We start from the raw sequence: 18,212 nt of genomic DNA on the forward strand, positions 1-18,212 counted from the left end.
CTTGGTATAGAGAGAAAATAACAAGGAAACCCTAAGGGTCAGATGGGACCAAGGGTAGATATATATATTTAAAGCAACAGTGGTCCCATACAGATAGGATAGGTACAGTATCACAATTTTCACAATCAAAAACTGGAATTATCCATGTACTCAATTTGAAAGATAAATGCAATTTATTATCAATAAAATAGAAGCACGTAATATGCAAGGGGATGAGTGAGCAAACCGTGATGAGGTAAAAGCAAAATCAGCCGATTTCCTTACCGCTGGCAAGGGACTTAAAGGTGACTTTTCAGTGTGTGCAAAAAATGAAAGTATAGAAAGTCACGGTCAATTTAACATCTCATACTCAACAGTAGAATACATAATATAGTTTAGAGTTAGAGACGCGAGTCGACGACGTTTCGATCCCCATGTAAGTGGTGGGATCTCTTCAGGACTAAACGATTAAACGAATGCCTGGGAAGTTTGCTAGGCGCAGGTACGGGAGGGGACGACCAAAGGACGGCGGGGGCAGCGAGGTCGTGGATCCTGAAACCAGCAATGGTCAGTAATTCAAAAATCCAGCGAAGACGATGCAAGGTTGCCCACAACCACGGAGCGGGGGGGGGGGGGGGTAAGGAAGTAGGTCCGGGGGTTGCGCCTCCAATGGGCATAGATGGTACCGAGGAGGAGCAGCGTCCTCATAGAATGAAAGCCGGCACCTTAGGATATGCGAAGGGTACGGAGCTGTGAACCGTTATCCGCAGAGTCAAGGCAACAGCAATGGTCAACCAGAGGCACCATCTATGCCCATTGGAGGCGCAACCCCCGGACCTACTTCCTCAGGGTTCAAGTTCAGGGTGCATGGAAGCAACAGCTTGTGTAAGTCCCTGAGTTTTCAGACAATAAGAGTCTTCGTTTGCATGGTTTGTTGCATGAAGTTAGAGCGGAAATCTCAGCTAACAGGCTTCAAGGTCCAAATGATAGAATTAAGTAGTATGAAATTATCGGAGAGCAACAAGTCACCTTTGTAAGAATAGCAGTTTTAGAAGGAAATATCTAGCACTTTGCCCATCTCTTTATGGATACAAAGCTTAATTTCTTACCTCAGAGTGTGCCATTGTTAACTGGTTCTATGTCTTATCTTTTCTGCAGATTTACTTCAGTTCAAAATTGAGTCACCCTTCTCAAACCTCTTTTAGTAGATATAAGGGTTTTGAGCAACAGAATATTTCCTTAGTGATGGTTCCTATTTTGAAAAGCAGGTGGCTGAGGCTATATTCTGTTCCTACCATCTTCCAGACTTTAAGGACACATTTTTAAGGCCCATCTTCGCCGTACTTGCTTCAGTTTCCTCTCTTCGTGGATGTAGGAAGGTCAAGCAGTGTGTGTTGTACCCTGTAGTAGTTGTAGTATAGTGTACTTAAACGAAGTACACAGTGCAGAGAGTCCAGTGGGTCCCCAATTGGTTTACCGAAGCTAAAGTAGATAATGCTAACTATTTTTTGGTAGTGTGGGCGAGCAGGTAGGATTATTAGAGGGTAGTGCTAAGCATTTGTTGTACTCAGAGGCAATAAATGAAACACACACTAAGAATAAATACGAGACCAGTTGTGAAAATATAATTCTTTTTATATATATTTTTCTAACCAAGAGCTACGTTTAAAGGTAAGTACTGGATTTCTTATGAATTTTCAAGGATAAGCAAATAGTTCAAAGTTGTACACACCATGCAATCCTATGGGAGAAAAAAGCAGGTAGGTAAAGCACACAGCACAGACAGTTGTATGGGGTTCACCTTCCTGGTTTAGGGTAGCAGGAAGCCAAGGTCCATTGTTCTACCAACAGTTTGACGGTTGCATCCCAAATTCTGCAGGGAGATGGTGGAGTTGGTAAATGGAGCCCTACACAGAAGGGAAGCCCTCTAAGGATAGGCTGTACAGGGAGACTTGTGGGCAGGTCGGAAAGCTCCCAAACAGGGGCTAGGGTCACAAGGGTCTTAGGAAGAAGGGAGCGCTGCCAGTTCGTCGTTACCCAGGCCGGGTGAGCTGGGTGCAGAGCAGGTAGGTTGGCCGGCCCCAGTGCATAAATGTGCTCTTTGCGGTCAGTGGCCAACAGCTGGCATGGGCAAATTCAGGACTGCTGGGCCACTCTCAAAGTGGGTCTCTGGGGTCTTGAAGTCCCTTGAGGCTGCTGGGCTCTGGTACAGTTGGAGTTCTCAACACAAGATGGAGGATTCTAAAAAGTGGGGTCCACTTCAGCTGGCCTGCCCTAGGAATAGTGCTGGCTGAATGTGGGCACATCTCCTAATCTAACTAATTCCCCCTCCTATCTTGCCACCAAAAAAGTGGGGTTAGGACAGGGGGGTTGGCATCTTCCACTAGCCGGAGATACCTAGGTCACATTTCAAAGGTGGCATGACTTTTGAAGCTTCCTGCCCTGGAAGGCAGTTTCTGCTTGGACGAGTTGTGAACACCTTTGCCCAGAGCAGGCATTTTTTTCAGGCCTCTGAGAGCGAAGATTCTCGCCCCAGGAAGCCATAACCATGTCTAGTGGTGGCAGGCTGGTTAAGACCAGTCAGTCAACACGCTAGTAGTTGGTAAATTTTCAGGAGGCACCTCTAAGGTGCTCTGTGTGCATTTATTAATTAATCCAGCACTGGCATCAGTGTGGGTTTATGAAGTCAAGGTGTTTGGCACCAAACACCTTGGGGTACACTCAGCCATCATGTAGCTGGGGAACTCGTAAAGACAAGTGTCCAGCCCATGTACTCATTATAGCTTCCCTGTGCACTGGTAATATCCAAGGGTGAACTTGGATATCACTGGGACATATCCACTCTCGCATATATGCCCTCACATGGGTATAATGCACCCTGCTTAAGGGCTGTAAGGCAGGCCATAGAGGTGACTTACCTATACCACATGTAGTGCTAGCAGGCATGGCACACAGGGAAGTGTGCCATGTTAACTCTTCGGTTTTGTAATCACCAAGACACTCAGGCGAGGGGTCCTTTATGGTGGCACAATTGGTGCTGCCGCCCTTAGCCACTCTCTTTAGGTTCAATGTCCTAGGTACCAGGTGTACCATTTACTAGAGATTTACACAGGATCCCAAAGGGTTTGCCAATTATGGAACAATCATACAGTTTAGGAAAAGAACACTGGTGCTGGGGACCTGGTTGGCAGGAACCCAGCACACTTTAGTCAAAACTGCACCAGATACCTGGCATAAAGTGGGGGCTATACTGAGAAGGAAAAAAAATAATTTCCTACATACCCCATAACCCACCTCACCACTGCATTTCTCAAATACTAAGTTTGTCTGCCTACTTCCTTTAGTGATAAGTGCTGTGAATTTTCAATGTAACATCATTTCAACCTACACCAGTAGTATTAAAGTAACTTTACATGGGGCTTGTATGAAAAATAAACGTCTCAAAGTTAATTAAAAGTGTACGTAGTCACAATATATGCCGAAGACTTCTGTTACAAAAGCAGACAAGATCATGGGTGAAAAAGAAACACAGGTACTAAATAATGGACAGGTGGGGTCTTTGAATTTGGATAGCTAGCTATAAAATGAAGTTTTAGATGGTGGACCTAAACTACTGGGCTAGATTATATTGGTGATTCACCATAGTTATCTGGGTGTATTTCATATTTTTGGATGAATGACAAGCGATGGGAAAAATAGAGGACAAAGCAGTGATGAATGCACAGATCAAGCCGAGTGCTTGGATGTTGAAAAATCATTTTTGTGGGGGCTCTTTCTGTGCCAACTGCAAAAAGAACTATTGATGGACAGAATGCAGAACAATGTCATACGTTCACCCCAGTACAGAGATCTGGGCCTAAATCCATTGTTTTTTTGCTCACCATGCCATTCCAGTTTGGACCCAGCCATGTGCAAATCAGTCTTGACCCTGTGCCCCATGAGAACAATCCAGCCCGAACTTCCAGGCCAGGTCCTCCCTGAACTGGAAACAAGCATCTTGGGACCGGTTTCGTGGTTTCACCCCTCTTCAGCCAGGATAGCTTGATTCCATTGGCATGGAGAGCACGGGACTCACGTGAACCTGGCCTGGCAGTTCAGGCTGGACTGTTCCCATTAGGCACAGAGTCCAGACTGATTTGGTTCACGTGAGTCCCGTGCTCTCCATGCCACTGGAATCAAGCTATCCTGGCTGAAGAGGGGTGAAACCCCGAAACCGGTCCCAAGATGCTTGTTTCCAGTTCAGTGAGGACCTGGCCTGGCAGATCGGGCTGGACTGTTCCCATGGGGCACAGGGTCAAGACTGATTTGCATATGGCTGGGTCCAAACTGGAATGGCATGGTGAGCAAAAAAACGATGGATTTAGGCCCAGATCTCTGTACTGGGGTGAATGTATGACATTGTTCTGCATTCTGTCCATCAACAGTTCTTTTTGCATTTGTCACCCCGAGTGGGACGGGTATGCTCAGACGTGAGTCCCGTGCTCTCCATGCCACTGGAATCAAGCTATCCTGGCTGAAGAGGGGTGAAACCCCGAAACCGGTCCCAAGATGCTTGTTTCCAGTTCAGTGAGGACCTGGCCTGGCAGTTCAGGCTGGACTGTTCCCATGGGGAACAGGGTCAAGACTGATTTGCATATGTCTGGGTCCAAACTGGAATGGCATGGTGAGCAAAAAAAACAATGGATTTAGGCCCAGTTCTCTGTACTGGGGTGAATGTATGACATTGTTCTGCATTCTGTCCATCAACAGTTCTTTTTGCTTTCTGTGCCAACAGCATACAAGAGATGAAGAGCCCCAAGGTGGAGTTGCAAATCCAATCCGATGTCCCATTTCAGATGCTGGATGGTAACAGCGGTCTGAGTTCTGAAAAAATCAGTTACAACCCTTGGAGCCTCCGATGCCACAAACAGCAGCTCAACCGCATGCGCTCTGAGTCCAAGGACCGGAAACTCTACAGTATCCTGTTCCAAAGTCACAAGTTTGTCCCTGCATGTTGTGAATGTGATTGTGACAATAAAGGTGCCACTTCGTCAAAAAGAAAAGGGCTTTACAGTATTTTAGTAAAAGTAAATATGTATGTAAAATGCTGTTGCAAAATATACAGTTGTGGTGACTTTCACAAATTGATAAAAATTCATACAGGACATTTACAACCAATCCTATGATATTATAAAGGAGGTCTGAAAATCAAAATAACTAGAAATTCACATCAGAATCACCTCCCTTGGATATTGCTGACATCTTAAACTACTGCTCTCACTGTCGTGCCCGTTTTATTATGTTGCCAAGTGTCTAAATAGCTCTCCTTTGCCTAGGATTTAATTGGTAGTGTTCTGCATTTTTTATTGTTTCGCAGTAATTTTATCCTGTGACCAATAAGACTTGATCTACTTAAAGATGCATCTGTAATCCATCAACCGCAATGCAAATAGACGTTGTTGAAGAAACTTTGAGTGCTGCTTTCTGTGAATCAGAAATGCATCGAAATTTATTTATTGATCCTTCTTTCTATGGAATACAGTTTGTCCCCAGACGAATGTATATGTTATGTGGAAAAAACACATAAAACATAATCGGATATAATGGATGCATCTACGTAAATGGCATACCGGAGCCAAGAGACTTACATTTGTCAAAACGCTAGAGAAACTGGCTGTTTCTTTTTAACTGATATTCTGCAAATGTTCACATACATCTGAGAAGGCATAGCTTGCAAGGGGTGGGCCAAACACCTTAAATTCACTCTTGCTTACTCTTTAGTATTTTTCATGAGTGCGGTGTAAGAGATTTTGTAGGGAAAAAATATCTTTATTATCCATAAACAAATGGACTTCCTCACATGCCATCAGTACCATCCATTATTGCATTTCAACCTTCTGATGCTGGCTCCTCATAGTTTGGATTTTGATGTACCGTCTGCATAGCATTTGGCCATACATCAAGTATACCTCTTCCTGGCCAGCAAATGAGAAATACTGTTACCATTGACCTATTTGGCATCTAGCAACTTGTTGACTGAACAGCAGTTGAACACTAAACCTTGCATCTTTACTTCTTTTAGAATTGTATTTACAGGCAGGTTTCTAACCTGAATGACAAGGACATTAACACATTGACAGGTTATGCAACGGCCCATTTGTCCAAATCAGAATTGTTTTTGGCTCACTCACTTTCCCCCAAACCTTCAAAATGCTCAGGTATAACTCCTTTAGAACTTTGATTACACATATGGTTTCAAGTCTGGTAAGGAATATACACACAGTGCATCCTATCCTTATGGTCTGACTTTTTCCCCGCTCTTTTCAGTCACGGACTGCCTAGTAATGTAAATGGTTAGGTTGCAGTTGTTCACCACTTGCACTGGGTTCTCATCCTACAAACCAAAGTTGGCGTCCATACTACTTTGTCTGGTTAGCTTGTTTGATTAGTCATCTCCTATAGCAAAAGAAGGTGATACTGACCTTGAGCAGATATTTGTTGCACAATCAATGATCACAAACCTGGATTATGATGTGAGGAAGGATTGCAGCTTGATCAAGAGGAATGGTTTTGTGTGAAGGCCTAAATCCACAAACCATGAAACAAATGTTGAACATGAATGATGTCTGCTCACAAGTTAGCATCATTACTGAACTTACCTCCACTTAATGAAAGTTGGTTCTTGGGTAGCCCTTCTTTGATCTCTGGTGAGGGGTGACAGAGGCGTAATCGTGTTCTCCGTGCATTTCTATATATTTCCTGGGCTGGCCGGGTCTTCGATGCAGACAAAGTTAGAAACAGTGTCCGATTTGAACAGCAAAGCTCTATCGTAGGTGGGCTTGAGGAAAAGGGCAGCATAGTACCACATCTGGAGTAGCTCATTTTCACTTTTCTTGGAAGATGGGCAGTAGCCCAGTGCTATTTAGTGCCAGTGCATCTGAGGTCGGTGCAGTGTTTTCCTCCTCAAAGGGGTTCTGGGATGTGCAAGCCTTGCCCTGCTGTCAGAAGGCAGTAAAGGGGCAATAGCGTTCCTATCTGACAACAGGTAGGTACAGTTTACTCCAGTATTGGAACTTTCATAGATTCCCATGCTTGTATCATTCCCCGTCGTCGGAGTGGGAGTCCCCGGTATACATAAAATAGCAATAAAAAAAATTCCCAAAACAGAAACTAGGACTAGGCCCATTGTCGTTTTGCAACCCATCCACCTCTTTGTGTAAAAGAGACCAAATAAAGTGAACAACCAATCAGATTAGCCTCACCCCTTAGAACCCTCCTGAGAGAAGCTCAGAACCTCAAATTTTCTACCGCATGTTGTGCAAGGGAGTCTCCACTGAGCTCTGCTCAGTTTTTTCCTGTTAACCTTAATTCTACAGTTTATTCACCTGTTTTTTCATCAAAACCTGCTTGGACTTCGTGCCAAGATGTCTGATAAGGAGAAGAAAGCCCTCTTTAAAGCCTGTGCAACCTGTGCTAAGGAGAGGTTATATGTGGAGGACAAACACAAAGATTGTATTTACTGACTGAAAACCAGACCTTAAGGCAGCATACTGTAAAATATGCCGCACTTTTTCCACAAAGACTCTGCGAGACCGTGAAGGGCGTCTGCTAACCTGTCTCCAGAAACTCAAGTCAAGAAAGGAGCCTGTCCCCAGTGACAGTGATGAGGCATCTTCTGCTACATCTTCAAGAAGGTCTGTAAAAAGGGGTAGAGTGTCTCCATAGTCTTCTGAAGAACGTCCTGGTAAAGCCTTAAAAAAGACCTCTCATAGATCTGAAAGGCGTAGTCCTGGCGAATCTCCTCACTGAGGTGTAAATGAGAGGAAAGGACTGTCAAAAGGATTGTCTGAGAGGAAATCCAGCTCTGTTCCTCCATCTTCTCCTCCAGCGGCTCCAAAGACTTTCAAAAAGCCCTCCTCACTCTCTCCTGAGGTAAAATCTGTGATGAAAGTCCCATCGTCGACGACGACTCCGTCGACGAAATCTTCTAAGGTACAGACTTCGTCTACTTAGGCTCAGTCGACGGGCTCGTCGACGGTGATTTCATCGTCTCCGGCGCTGACACTTCAGGGTTCCTCGTCGACTACTTTGATGCCAGTGGTGGCTGTGTCGTCATCGATGGTGTCGACGAGGATGCCGACGACAATGGTGACGACTGCTTGTACGTCGACCCCTGTGGTGACGACTGTCTCGACAACGGCTGCATCGATGACGTCCATTTCTTCGATTCTCATGTCGTCGACGGCCCCGTCGACATCCTCGTCAACGATGCAAAAAATTTATATTTCTGTCAGAAAGCACCAGATTACACCGGAGATGGCTTCCCACAGTATGGTGACTGCACTACCTCCTGCACTCCTCCTTGAAGAAGAGGGTTCTGAGGAGGACGATGGTCCATTTGGCTATATGGATAGCCCTTCGCAATTACATGTCAAGTGTCGGGACACAGATTCTGATGTGGAATACGTGGAGGAACAGCACTATGATCCTTTCTCAGACTATCAGGACGACTACCAACCGGAGATGGTCTCTATGCCTTCCTAACTACTAGCAGACTTGCAGTCTTCTGGACTATAGGAGGAGATTTGCAACACAGCCTCCAGCTTCAGTTGTGGTGCCAGTTCTTGCTGTTCCTCCTCCTCGGACTGCTACCCCTCAATTTCCAAGGCCTCAGCCAATACCTGTGGCCCAGGATGCACCACCTGTCGTGCTTCTTGTTCAGGATGACACCTCTGATGAGGACCAGGGCAACGTCACCATACTGGATTCAGACACAGAATAGGATGACTCATTCCTGATCCGGCTTCTCCTTCAACAGTGCCTGTTGATTCCCCTCCTGCAGACATAGGGGGTTTCCGGCTAAGAGATTCGAACTGCCCATACCCACGGTACAGCCGGAATGTTTCCTTTATAACTTTAAGGAGCCGTCCAAGAACTCTGTCCGATCAATACTTATTGTTGGTCACGTTTGGGATGAGGGGTTGAAAATGATACGAAATCCAGCCACGGTCATTTAAAAAATATAAGGCTGCGGACGATGGCCCGGACTGTTTGGTCAGCCATCCTAAACTGGACTCTGTCATCCCTCAGACTGCCCAAAGGAAGTCCAGGAATCCTTCTGCTCCCCTCACAACACCACCAGATAAAGTGGGCAGACGCCTCGATAATGCAGACAAGAGATTTTCCTCCATGTCGAGCCTGTTGGTCAGGGCTGCGAACGCCCTAGCGATACTTGGTCGCTACGATCGCCAGATGTGGCGCAACCTTTTCCCCCTATCTGGACAAGTTGCCGGAAGATGGGAAGAAGGAGGCTAAAAAGATACTTCAAGAGGGCGAGATAACATCTGCTGAAGTCATTGACTGTGCAATGGACATTGCAACGACTGCGTTCAACTCCCTGGCGGGCGCTGCTGTCCTTCATCAACAAGGCTGGCTGCGGGCTACATGGTTCCATCCTGAGGTCCAAAACCCAATCTTGGATCTTCCCTTTAATGGGAAGCGCTCTTTGGGAAGCATGTTGATGATGCGCTCCAGGATATTAAGAAGGACACAGAAACCGCAAAGTCCTTAGGGACTCTGCAGTACCGCAAGGTCCCCTTCCGTGGAGCCAGAGGGAGAGGTAACACCATGTACAGATTAGGATACCAACAGCAATGGTATTCCTCGTATGGTTCGCAGTCACAATCCTACCGGGCGAATTACAACCAGCGGCCAAATCAATCCTCCTCTTTCTCTAGATCGAACAACGGAGGTAGACAAGGACGCCAGGGGAGGGACTCCTCTAAGCGTCAATAACGGCTTGCTGGCTCTGACTACTATCCCTTCTCCTCCTGTGACATCGGTGGGAGGCAGAATTTCAGATTGCCTCCACAACTAGCAGCAAATAACATCGGACCGTTGGGTGCTGAAGATCATTGAATGCGGCCATACTCTGGAATTTGTACCAACACCACCTTCCAAGCCCCCTTGCGCCACCTTGTCAAAACACCTACGTCTTCTACGGTTGGAAGTCTATCAAATGTTCCTCAAAGGAGCGATGAAACAGGTCCCTCTCTCTCAGCGGGGAGAAGGTTTCTACTCCCGGTTCTTCCTGGTCCGGAAGACTATAGAAAAGCGGCGCCCTATTCTAGATCTGAGGGAGCTCAAAACCTATCATCAAACAATCATTTTGCATGGTTTCTCTGCAGGACATCCTTCGTCTTCTCAATTCAGGGGATTACATGGCCACATTGGATCTAGAGGACGCTTATTTTCACGTACCCATTCATCCAGCCCACAGGAGGTTCCTTCACTTCAATCAATCAATCATTGGCATTTATAAAGCACGCTACTCACCCGTAAGGGTCTCAAGGCGCTGGGGGGGAGGGGGTTATTGCTTGTACAGCCAGGTCTTGAGCTGCCTTCTGAAGGAGAGGTGGTCCTGTGTTAAGCGGAGATGGCTGGGGAGAGAGTTCCAGGTCTTCGCTGCGAGGTAGGAAAAAGATTTGCCTCCGGCGGTGGCTTTGCGGATGCGGGGGACGGCTGCCAGGGCTTGTCCGGTCGATCGCAGGGTGCGGGTGGGTATGTAGAAGGAGACGCGGTGGTTGATGAGTTTGGGTCCTTGGTTGTGAAGGGCTTTGTGTGCGTGGGTGAGGAGTCTGAACGTGATCCTCTTGCTGACTGGGAGCCAGTGAAGCTTTTCCAGGTGTCCGGAGATGTGGTGGTGGCTCGGGACGTCCAGGATGAGGCGTGCGGCGGCGTTCTGGATTCGTTGGAGTTTCTTCTGTAGTTTGATCGTGGTGCCGGCGTAGAGGGTGTTGCTGTAGTCCAGGCGGCTGGTGACGAGAGCGTGGGTGACGGTCTTCCTTGTGTCGGTGGGGATCCAGTGGAAGATCTTGCGGAGCATGCGAAGGGTGTTGAAGCATGCCGATGTGACTGCGTTGACTTGTCTGGTCATGGAGAGGGAGGAGTCCAGGATGAAGCCCAGGTTGCGGGCGTGGTCGGTGGGTTGGGGAGTGCTGCCTAGGGCGGGGGGCCACCAGGAGTCGTCCCATCCGGTGGGAGTCGGGCCTAGGATGAGGACTTCCGTCTTGTCGGTGTTGAGTTTAAGCTGGCTGTCCGTCATCCAGTCTGCTACTTCCTTCATTCCTTCGTGTAGTCTGGTTCTAGCAGAGGAAGGGTCGTTGGTGAGGGAGAGGATTAGTTGGGTGTCGTCTGCGTAGGAGATGAGGTTGAGTCCGTGTTTGCGTGCGATGTTTGCCAGGGGCGTCATGTAGATGTTGAAGAGGGTAGGGCTGAGGGAGGATCCTTGTGGGACGCCGCAGATGACCTTAGTCGCTGTTGATCTGAAGGGGGGGAGGCGGACTCTCTGAGTTCTTCCGGTGAGGAACGAGATGATCCAGTCCAAGGCCTTGCCTCGGATGCCGGCGTTGTTGAGGCGCTGTATCAGGGTGCGGTGGCATACCGTGTCGAAGGCTGCGGAGAGGTCAAGGAGTATGAGAGCCACGGTCTCTCCCTTGTCGGTCAGGGATCTGATGTCGTCCGTGGCTGCGATGAGGGCGGTCTCGGTGCTGTGGTTGGCCCTGAAACCAAACTGCGAGGGGTCGAGTGATTCGTTGGTTTCGAGGAAGGTAGTCAGTTGAGTGTTGACTGTTTTCTCAATAACCTTTGCTGGGAACGGGAGGAGAGAGATGGGTCGGAAGTTCTAGGTCTGTGGGGTCTGCTGTCGGCTTCTTGAGGAGGGCGTTGAGTTCGGTGTGTTTCCAGCTCTCAGGGAAGGTGGCGGTGGTGAAGGATGTGTTGATGACGTCTCGGAGATGAGGGGCGATGATGTTGTCGTCTTTGTTGAAGATGTGGTGGGGGCATGGGTCGGCGGGTGATCCTGAGTGGATGGAGTTCATCGTGCGGGTGGTTTCCTCGGTGGTGATCGGGTTCCAGGCGTGGATGGTGGTGCTGTGGGGGGTGGGTTCTGGTGGTGGGTTCGCGTTTGTTGTGGTGAAGCTGTTGTAGATGTCAGTGATTTTGTGGTGGAAGAAGGCTGCGAGGGAGTCGCAGAGGTCTTGTGAGGGGGTGATGGCGTTGTTTTCGGCGTCGGGGTTGGAGAGTTCTCTGACGATGCCGAAAAGTTATTTGCTGTTGTGGGAGTTGTTGTCAAGTCTGTCTTTGAAGGAAGATTTTCTTGCGGCGCGGAGGAGATGGTGGTGTTTCCGGGTGGCGTTTTTGAGGGCTGGCATGTTCTTGTCGGTCTGGTCGAGGCGCCAGGTTTTCTCGAAGGTGCGGCATCGTTTTTTGGAGTCCTTGAGGGTGGCGTTAAACCAGGAGCTTCTTTTGTGGTTGGCTCCGTTTGCTCGGGTCTTCAGGGGAGCCAGGATGTTAGCGCAGTCGGAGATCCAGCTAGTGAGGTTGTTGGCTGCTTCGTTGGGGTCTGAGGTGCTGGTGGGTGGGTTCTGGGAGAGAGCTGATGTGAGTTGGGCGGCGGTGATTCGGTTCCATTGTCTTCTCGGTGGTTGTTGAGCGTGGTGGTGGGTTGTGGTTTTCCTGTAGCTGAAGTGGACGCAGCTGTGGTCCGTCCAGGAGAGTTTGGTGGTGTGGTTGAAGGAGATGTGTTTGCTGGAGGAGAAGATGGGGTTGAGCGTGTGTCCGGCGTTGTGGGTGGGGGTGTTGACCAGTTGCTTGAGTCCGAGGTTGGAGAGGTTGTCCAGTAGGGTGGTGGTGTTGTTGTCGTTGTAGTTCTTCAGGTGGAAGTTGAGGTCTCCCAGGAGGATGTAGTCGGCGGAGGGGAGGGCGTGTGGGCTGACGAAGTCTGCGATGTCTTCGCTGAAATTGGTGCGTGGTCCGGGGGGTCTGTAGATGAGGGTTCCTCTGAGGGTGGTTTTGGGGTCGCTGTGGATTTGGAAGTGGAGGTGTTCAGCGTTGGAGTGTGTGTGGTCGGTGTTGGTTGTGATGCGGATGGAGCTCTTGTGGACGATGGTGATGCCGCCTCCGGTGCGGTTCGTGCGGTCTTTCCTGATGATTTTGTATCCGTCAGGGATGGCTATGGCGATGTCGGGTGCCGAGGAGGGGTTCATCCAGGTCTCAGTGAGGAAGGCGATGTCCGGGGCTGTTGAGTCGATGAGGTTCCACAGTTCGATGGCGTGTCTGTGGACGGATCGCGTGTTGATCAGGATGCCCTCGAGGTTCACAGTAGCCAAGAGCCACTTTCAGTTCAAGGTCCTATCTTTTGGACTCCGATCTGCTCCGCCTATCTTTACAAAGGTATTTGCTCCAGTGGCAGCTTTTCTACGAAAACCACCGCATCAGGTCTTCCCTTACCTGGACGACTGGCTGCTGAAGGCTTCTACCAAACCGGCAGCAGAGCAATCAGTTGTGGCATGCACATGCCTATTCAACAATCTCGGGCTGACTCGCAACTCGGAAAAGTCGACCCTCTGTCCATCCAGACCAGCCAGATTTCTGGGAGACATTCTGGACACATCCATCGACGAAGCTTTTCCCACCCAGGAGAGGCCAGAAAAGCTGATGGCTATGGCCCGTCTGCTGTTAAAGACCGTCACTTTCAGTTCGCCTCTACAAGTCCCTCTTAGGGTCCATTTCCTCCTGCATTCCCCTGATTCCTCACTGCAGGTTGCGGATGCGTCCTCTCCAGCAGGAGTTGGACTTGCAGTGGCGCCAAGTCGACGGAACTTTCGAAGACAAGGTCTTTATTACTGTGTCCATGAGAGACGCCGCATCATGGTGGACGAACGAAGAAAACATTTCTCAGGGTCTCTCCTTCAGGATCACTCCTGCTCCTCTGATAATTACTACAGACGCCTCTCTAGAGGGCTGGGGAACAGTCTTGCAAGACCTTCATGTAAGTGGCCGTTGGCTGCGCCAACATAGTCTCCTACATATCAATCTGCTGGAGCTCAGAGCGATTCGCCTAGCCTTGTAGGCGCTTCTTCCACGAATACAGCAGTCTGCAGTTCTAATACGGACAGACAACATGACGGCTATGCATTATATAAATAAGGAGGGCAGCACAAGATCTCGTCTCAAGAGGCCCAGACAATTTGGGAATGGGCGATCCAGCAGGGGATATCGCTCAAAGCGGAGCACCTTCCAGGAGTTCTCAACAAGACAGCAGACACGATGAGCAGACTGAAATCGGTCAGCCACGAATGGGAACTGGACCAGTCCACGCTGGAAGAGGTTTTTCGCCTATGGGGCAGGCGTTCCATAGATCTCTTTGCAACGCCGGAGAACAAGAAATGCCGATATTACGCAAGCAGGCTTCACCATCAGAGATCATTGGGGAATGCGCTTTCGATGGCCTGGTCAGGCGCATTTGTTTACGCTTTTCCCCCCATTCCTCTGATCCCCAGGCTTCTCAGGACGCTCAAAGCGGAACCTTGCAAGATAATTTTGATAGCTCCTGCGTGGCCCCGACAGTTTTGGTTCACAGAGCTGCATCTCCTCTCCCTGGACCTTCCACTTCCTTTGCAGCCGATTCCTTCTCTGCTGACGATGTCCCAGGGCCAAGTCTGGCATCCGGATCCGAATTCTCTGCAGTTGTCAGCATGGCTCCTGAGCAGCGAGAATTTCTTGGTTTGACCCTTTCAACAGAATGTAAGGAGGTGCTCTCTCAGGCACGAGCCCCAACTACCAACAAGACATACAAGCTGAAGCGGAAGCGTTTCTGCATTTGGTACCAGCAAAAGGGTGTCCATCCTTTTTCTTCTGACCGCATGAAGTTCTTCCTTATATTCTTTCATTAGCAAAATCGGGCCTGGCTCACTCTTCCATCAAGGTGCATCTTGCCGCCATCTCTCGCTTCAGCTGCACTTCTTCACGTCCTTCCCTCTGGTCAGCAAGGATAATTAAACAGTTTCTCAAGGGCCTTTTCAGAGTCTTCCCTCCAGTCAAGCCTCCGCCTCCTCTTTGGCACCTTAACTTGGTCCTCACCCAGCTCATGCAGCATCCCTTCGAACCTATTCACCGGGTGGATTTAAAATTCCTCTCCTGGGAATTAGCTCTCCTACTGGCCTTTACTTCGGCTAGGAGAGTGGGTGAATTGCAGCCTCTCACCATTCAGGAGCCTTTTCTCCAGTTCAGAAGGGGTACAGTGATACTACGTATCAAACCAAAGTTCATACCGAAAGTGCCTTCAGACTTTCATTTGAATGAGCCGGTCGTATTCAACTTTTTTCCCTCAACCTACTACTCCGGCAGAAAAGGCACTCCACTCACTGGACATTCAGAGGTGCTTAAAATTCTATCTCCAACGTACTAAAGACTTCAGGAAGTCTCCTCAATTATTTGTATCTTTTTAGTGACCCTTGTAAGGGGTTTCCCTTTTCCAAGCAGGGGATTGCTCATTGGATTACCAGCGCTTTCCAGTATTGTCACAGAGCAGCGGGCAAGCCCCTGGAAGGTCGGGCCGTGCTCACTCCACGAGGGCGATTTCTTCTTCGACAGCCCTCTTTGCCAGAGTTCCTATCCGGGAGATCTGCAGGGCAGCGACCTGGAGCAGTACTCCTACATTTACAAGACATTACTGCCTGGATTCTGCAACGCAGAGTGACACCGCAGTGGGCCAGGCAGTCCTGAGAAACCTCTTTCAGTAGCAGTGAGCTTTCCCTTTCATCCCTCCTTCCATGTTACTGTTTTTTAGCTTTTGCACATTTTTGAACCTCATATGTATATATTTTCAGAAAGTTTCTAAGAAGGTTGATTGACCATTGAAGTTGTCATTATGGTGCATGTACTATTGTTTTGTTCTTGGTTTTATAATGATCATGGTTCCAAAAATGTGCTAATAACTGCTAGCTACTCTGCTACAAGCATGGAAATCTATGAAAGTTCCAATACTGAAGTAAGAAAACAAGTTACTTACCTGTAACTTTGGTTCTCCTGTATTGGAAACTTTCATAGGTTCCCATGCGACGCACCCTCCTCCCCTGGGAAATCTCAGCCTCTAGCACCTTCAGTTATGTGGTTACACAACGGCTACAAACATCTGAGGTTCTGAGCTTCTCTCAGGAGGGTTCTAAGGGATGAGGCTAATCTTATTGGTTGTTCACTTTATTTGTTCTATTTTACACAAAGAGGTGGATGAGTTGCAAAACAAGACTAGGCCTAGGCCTAGTTTCTGTTTTGGTAATGGTTTTTTAATTGCTATTTTATGTATACCGAGGACTCCCAATCCGACGACGGGGCATGATACAAACATGGGAATCTATGAAAGTTTCCAATACTGGAGAACCAAAGATACAGGTAAGTAACTTGTTTACTTTTCAATTCCCTCAGACGGCACCTGGAGACAGAGAATGTGGGATAGTACAAAGTGAATGCTAGGGTTGTCCTTGTTTTTCTGTGGGCCGCAGTCATAATTTAGCTAGCGCTCACTGTTTGTGCTATAAATGTTTGCTCTCGTCCAAGGGTAACACTAATGTAGGAGGCCCCAGTGGTGATCAAGCTCTCTTCAGCCTGCACTTGTTTAAGTATTGAGGATCAAATTGCAGAACCAAGGCCCATAATGTGTGCATTCATCAGCATTCATTAAAAAAAACACAAAGAATCCTGTTTCTCCAGGTCACTGGACTTGATTTACAGGAGGACTCCATGAGGCCTCATGCTAACATGCTGAAACTCCACTCCAAAACTGCATATAGCTAAAAAATAAAACCAGGACCTGGACAAAGGGGTTAATTGGATTATAAATTCAGGACTGTAGTGTTAAGTGAAGCCAGATTGAGGTCTCCTCAGTCTTAAGACAGACCAAGAATGTCACTAAGGACCGTCAAGGCTGCAGTTTGAGTCATCCCTGGGGATTAGTGACCATAACAGAAGTGTCTGCACGCTTAAAATGCCTAGAAAAAAAAAGTCAAGGTAACCGTCCGGATAAAATGGCGAAGATGGACCAGTTGTACAGATGGTTGGGGACATCGGTTTTTACACTAATTTAAAAAAGAACTCCAGTAGAAAGACATTCTTTAATAACTTCCTGATTTTGGATGTTTAGTGTAGGTACTGTACTCTTACAAGTTTATTTGACTTCTGCAGAGTAACAATCTGCGTAACTAGCCCAGTGTATTAATGCACCTTCTTCGGAAATAAGAATGCAACTGACATAACCCAGTTTAAATCCCAAAAAGGGATCTCTGCTTTTCATCCTTTTTCTGATGGTAAAAAGGAGTAAATTGTAGTTGTGTACTCCTCTTACCGACACCACATAGAAGCAACAAAGCTGTAGCAGCATATCCTTTAAGCGTTTATTTGGCCTGTGCAAGAAAGAAAGTTTCCTTTATCCATTATTCTTCATTTTGGGTATCAATAGAGACATGTGCAACACCAAGAAGTCTTGTTCAGAAGGTTTTTCAAGTTAATTCTCAAAATGGAAACTGGAAACAAAATCCAATAAAGGAGGCATTTAAATCTTTTTTGATGGCAAGACGTACAATGGCAACGAAGAGATCGAGTAATGTCCTAAAATGTAGTTTAACTGTTTAGGATTATCACGACTGAAAAAAGCTTGCTTGTTTCACGATAGAAAAGTTGTATATTTTGCTTACTTGCTTTTCTGAAAGTTTATTTTTTTGGTGGAGCCTTTTAGGTCTGACCTAATGAGAACGTAACACAAGTGCTAATCTTAAAAGTGTGTCTTTTAATTCATATAATAAAACTGCTATTCCACTAGATCTGTTACATTCTTGACATTGCTCATAGAATTCCTGTTATTGGAAAATGTTGTCCACCATTTCAAATTTCCGTGTGTTCTGGACTTGAAAATGGGAACAAGGCAGCATGGAGATGATGCATCTGAAGAAAAGGCTGCTCGACAGATGAAGAAATGTGAGCAGAGCACATCGGCTACCCTGGGAGTTAGGGTCTGCGGCATGCAGGTACTGCCTGGTATTGGTCCTGATAAGTTTTATGGACATGGTATTATGATGCCAAGAATGCGTGTCGATGGGAATGTAAAATGTTCTTAAACACAAAGGTCACAAAAGTGGAAATAAAGTTTAGTAAACTGAGGCACAGGAGTGGATTCAAACTCAACCCTTGCCGATGTTGGTAGTGAAAGCAGTGTTTCACGAGTGGAAATTGTACTTTTATAGATATTATTTTCATTGAATTCTGCATTGTGGGCACACTCGCTCAACCGCTTCCTTGTTTTAAATTTATGATGCTAGGGGAGGCATTTTTAGCCAGAACCAGCACATTGATACACTTAAGTACTTTTAAATAACTCTTTTGGCGGACCCTTAGTCTCGATTTTTCTGCCACTTTTCTTC

The 18,212-nt window shown here is 47.4% G+C and overlaps 1 protein-coding gene across 4 annotated transcripts in view; it reads left to right on the top strand.

Annotated features, from left to right (window-relative positions):
• IP6K1 (inositol hexakisphosphate kinase 1) overlaps positions 1 to 18,212 on the top strand; it is a 293,451-nt gene that overhangs the window by 222,284 nt on the left and 52,955 nt on the right. For all 4 annotated transcript variants that reach the window (XM_085625033.1, XM_085625031.1, XM_085625034.1 and 1 more), the window contains 2 exons: positions 4,754 to 4,935; positions 17,644 to 17,819. In XM_085625033.1, coding sequence (XP_085481159.1) covers positions 4,754 to 4,935; positions 17,644 to 17,819 — 358 coding nt within the window. The remainder of the gene's footprint in view (positions 1 to 4,753; positions 4,936 to 17,643; positions 17,820 to 18,212) is intronic.

The sequence above is a fragment of the Triturus cristatus genome, chromosome 9 (genome assembly GCF_964204655.1).
Source record: "Triturus cristatus chromosome 9, aTriCri1.1, whole genome shotgun sequence".
NCBI lineage: Eukaryota > Metazoa > Chordata > Amphibia > Caudata > Salamandridae > Triturus > Triturus cristatus.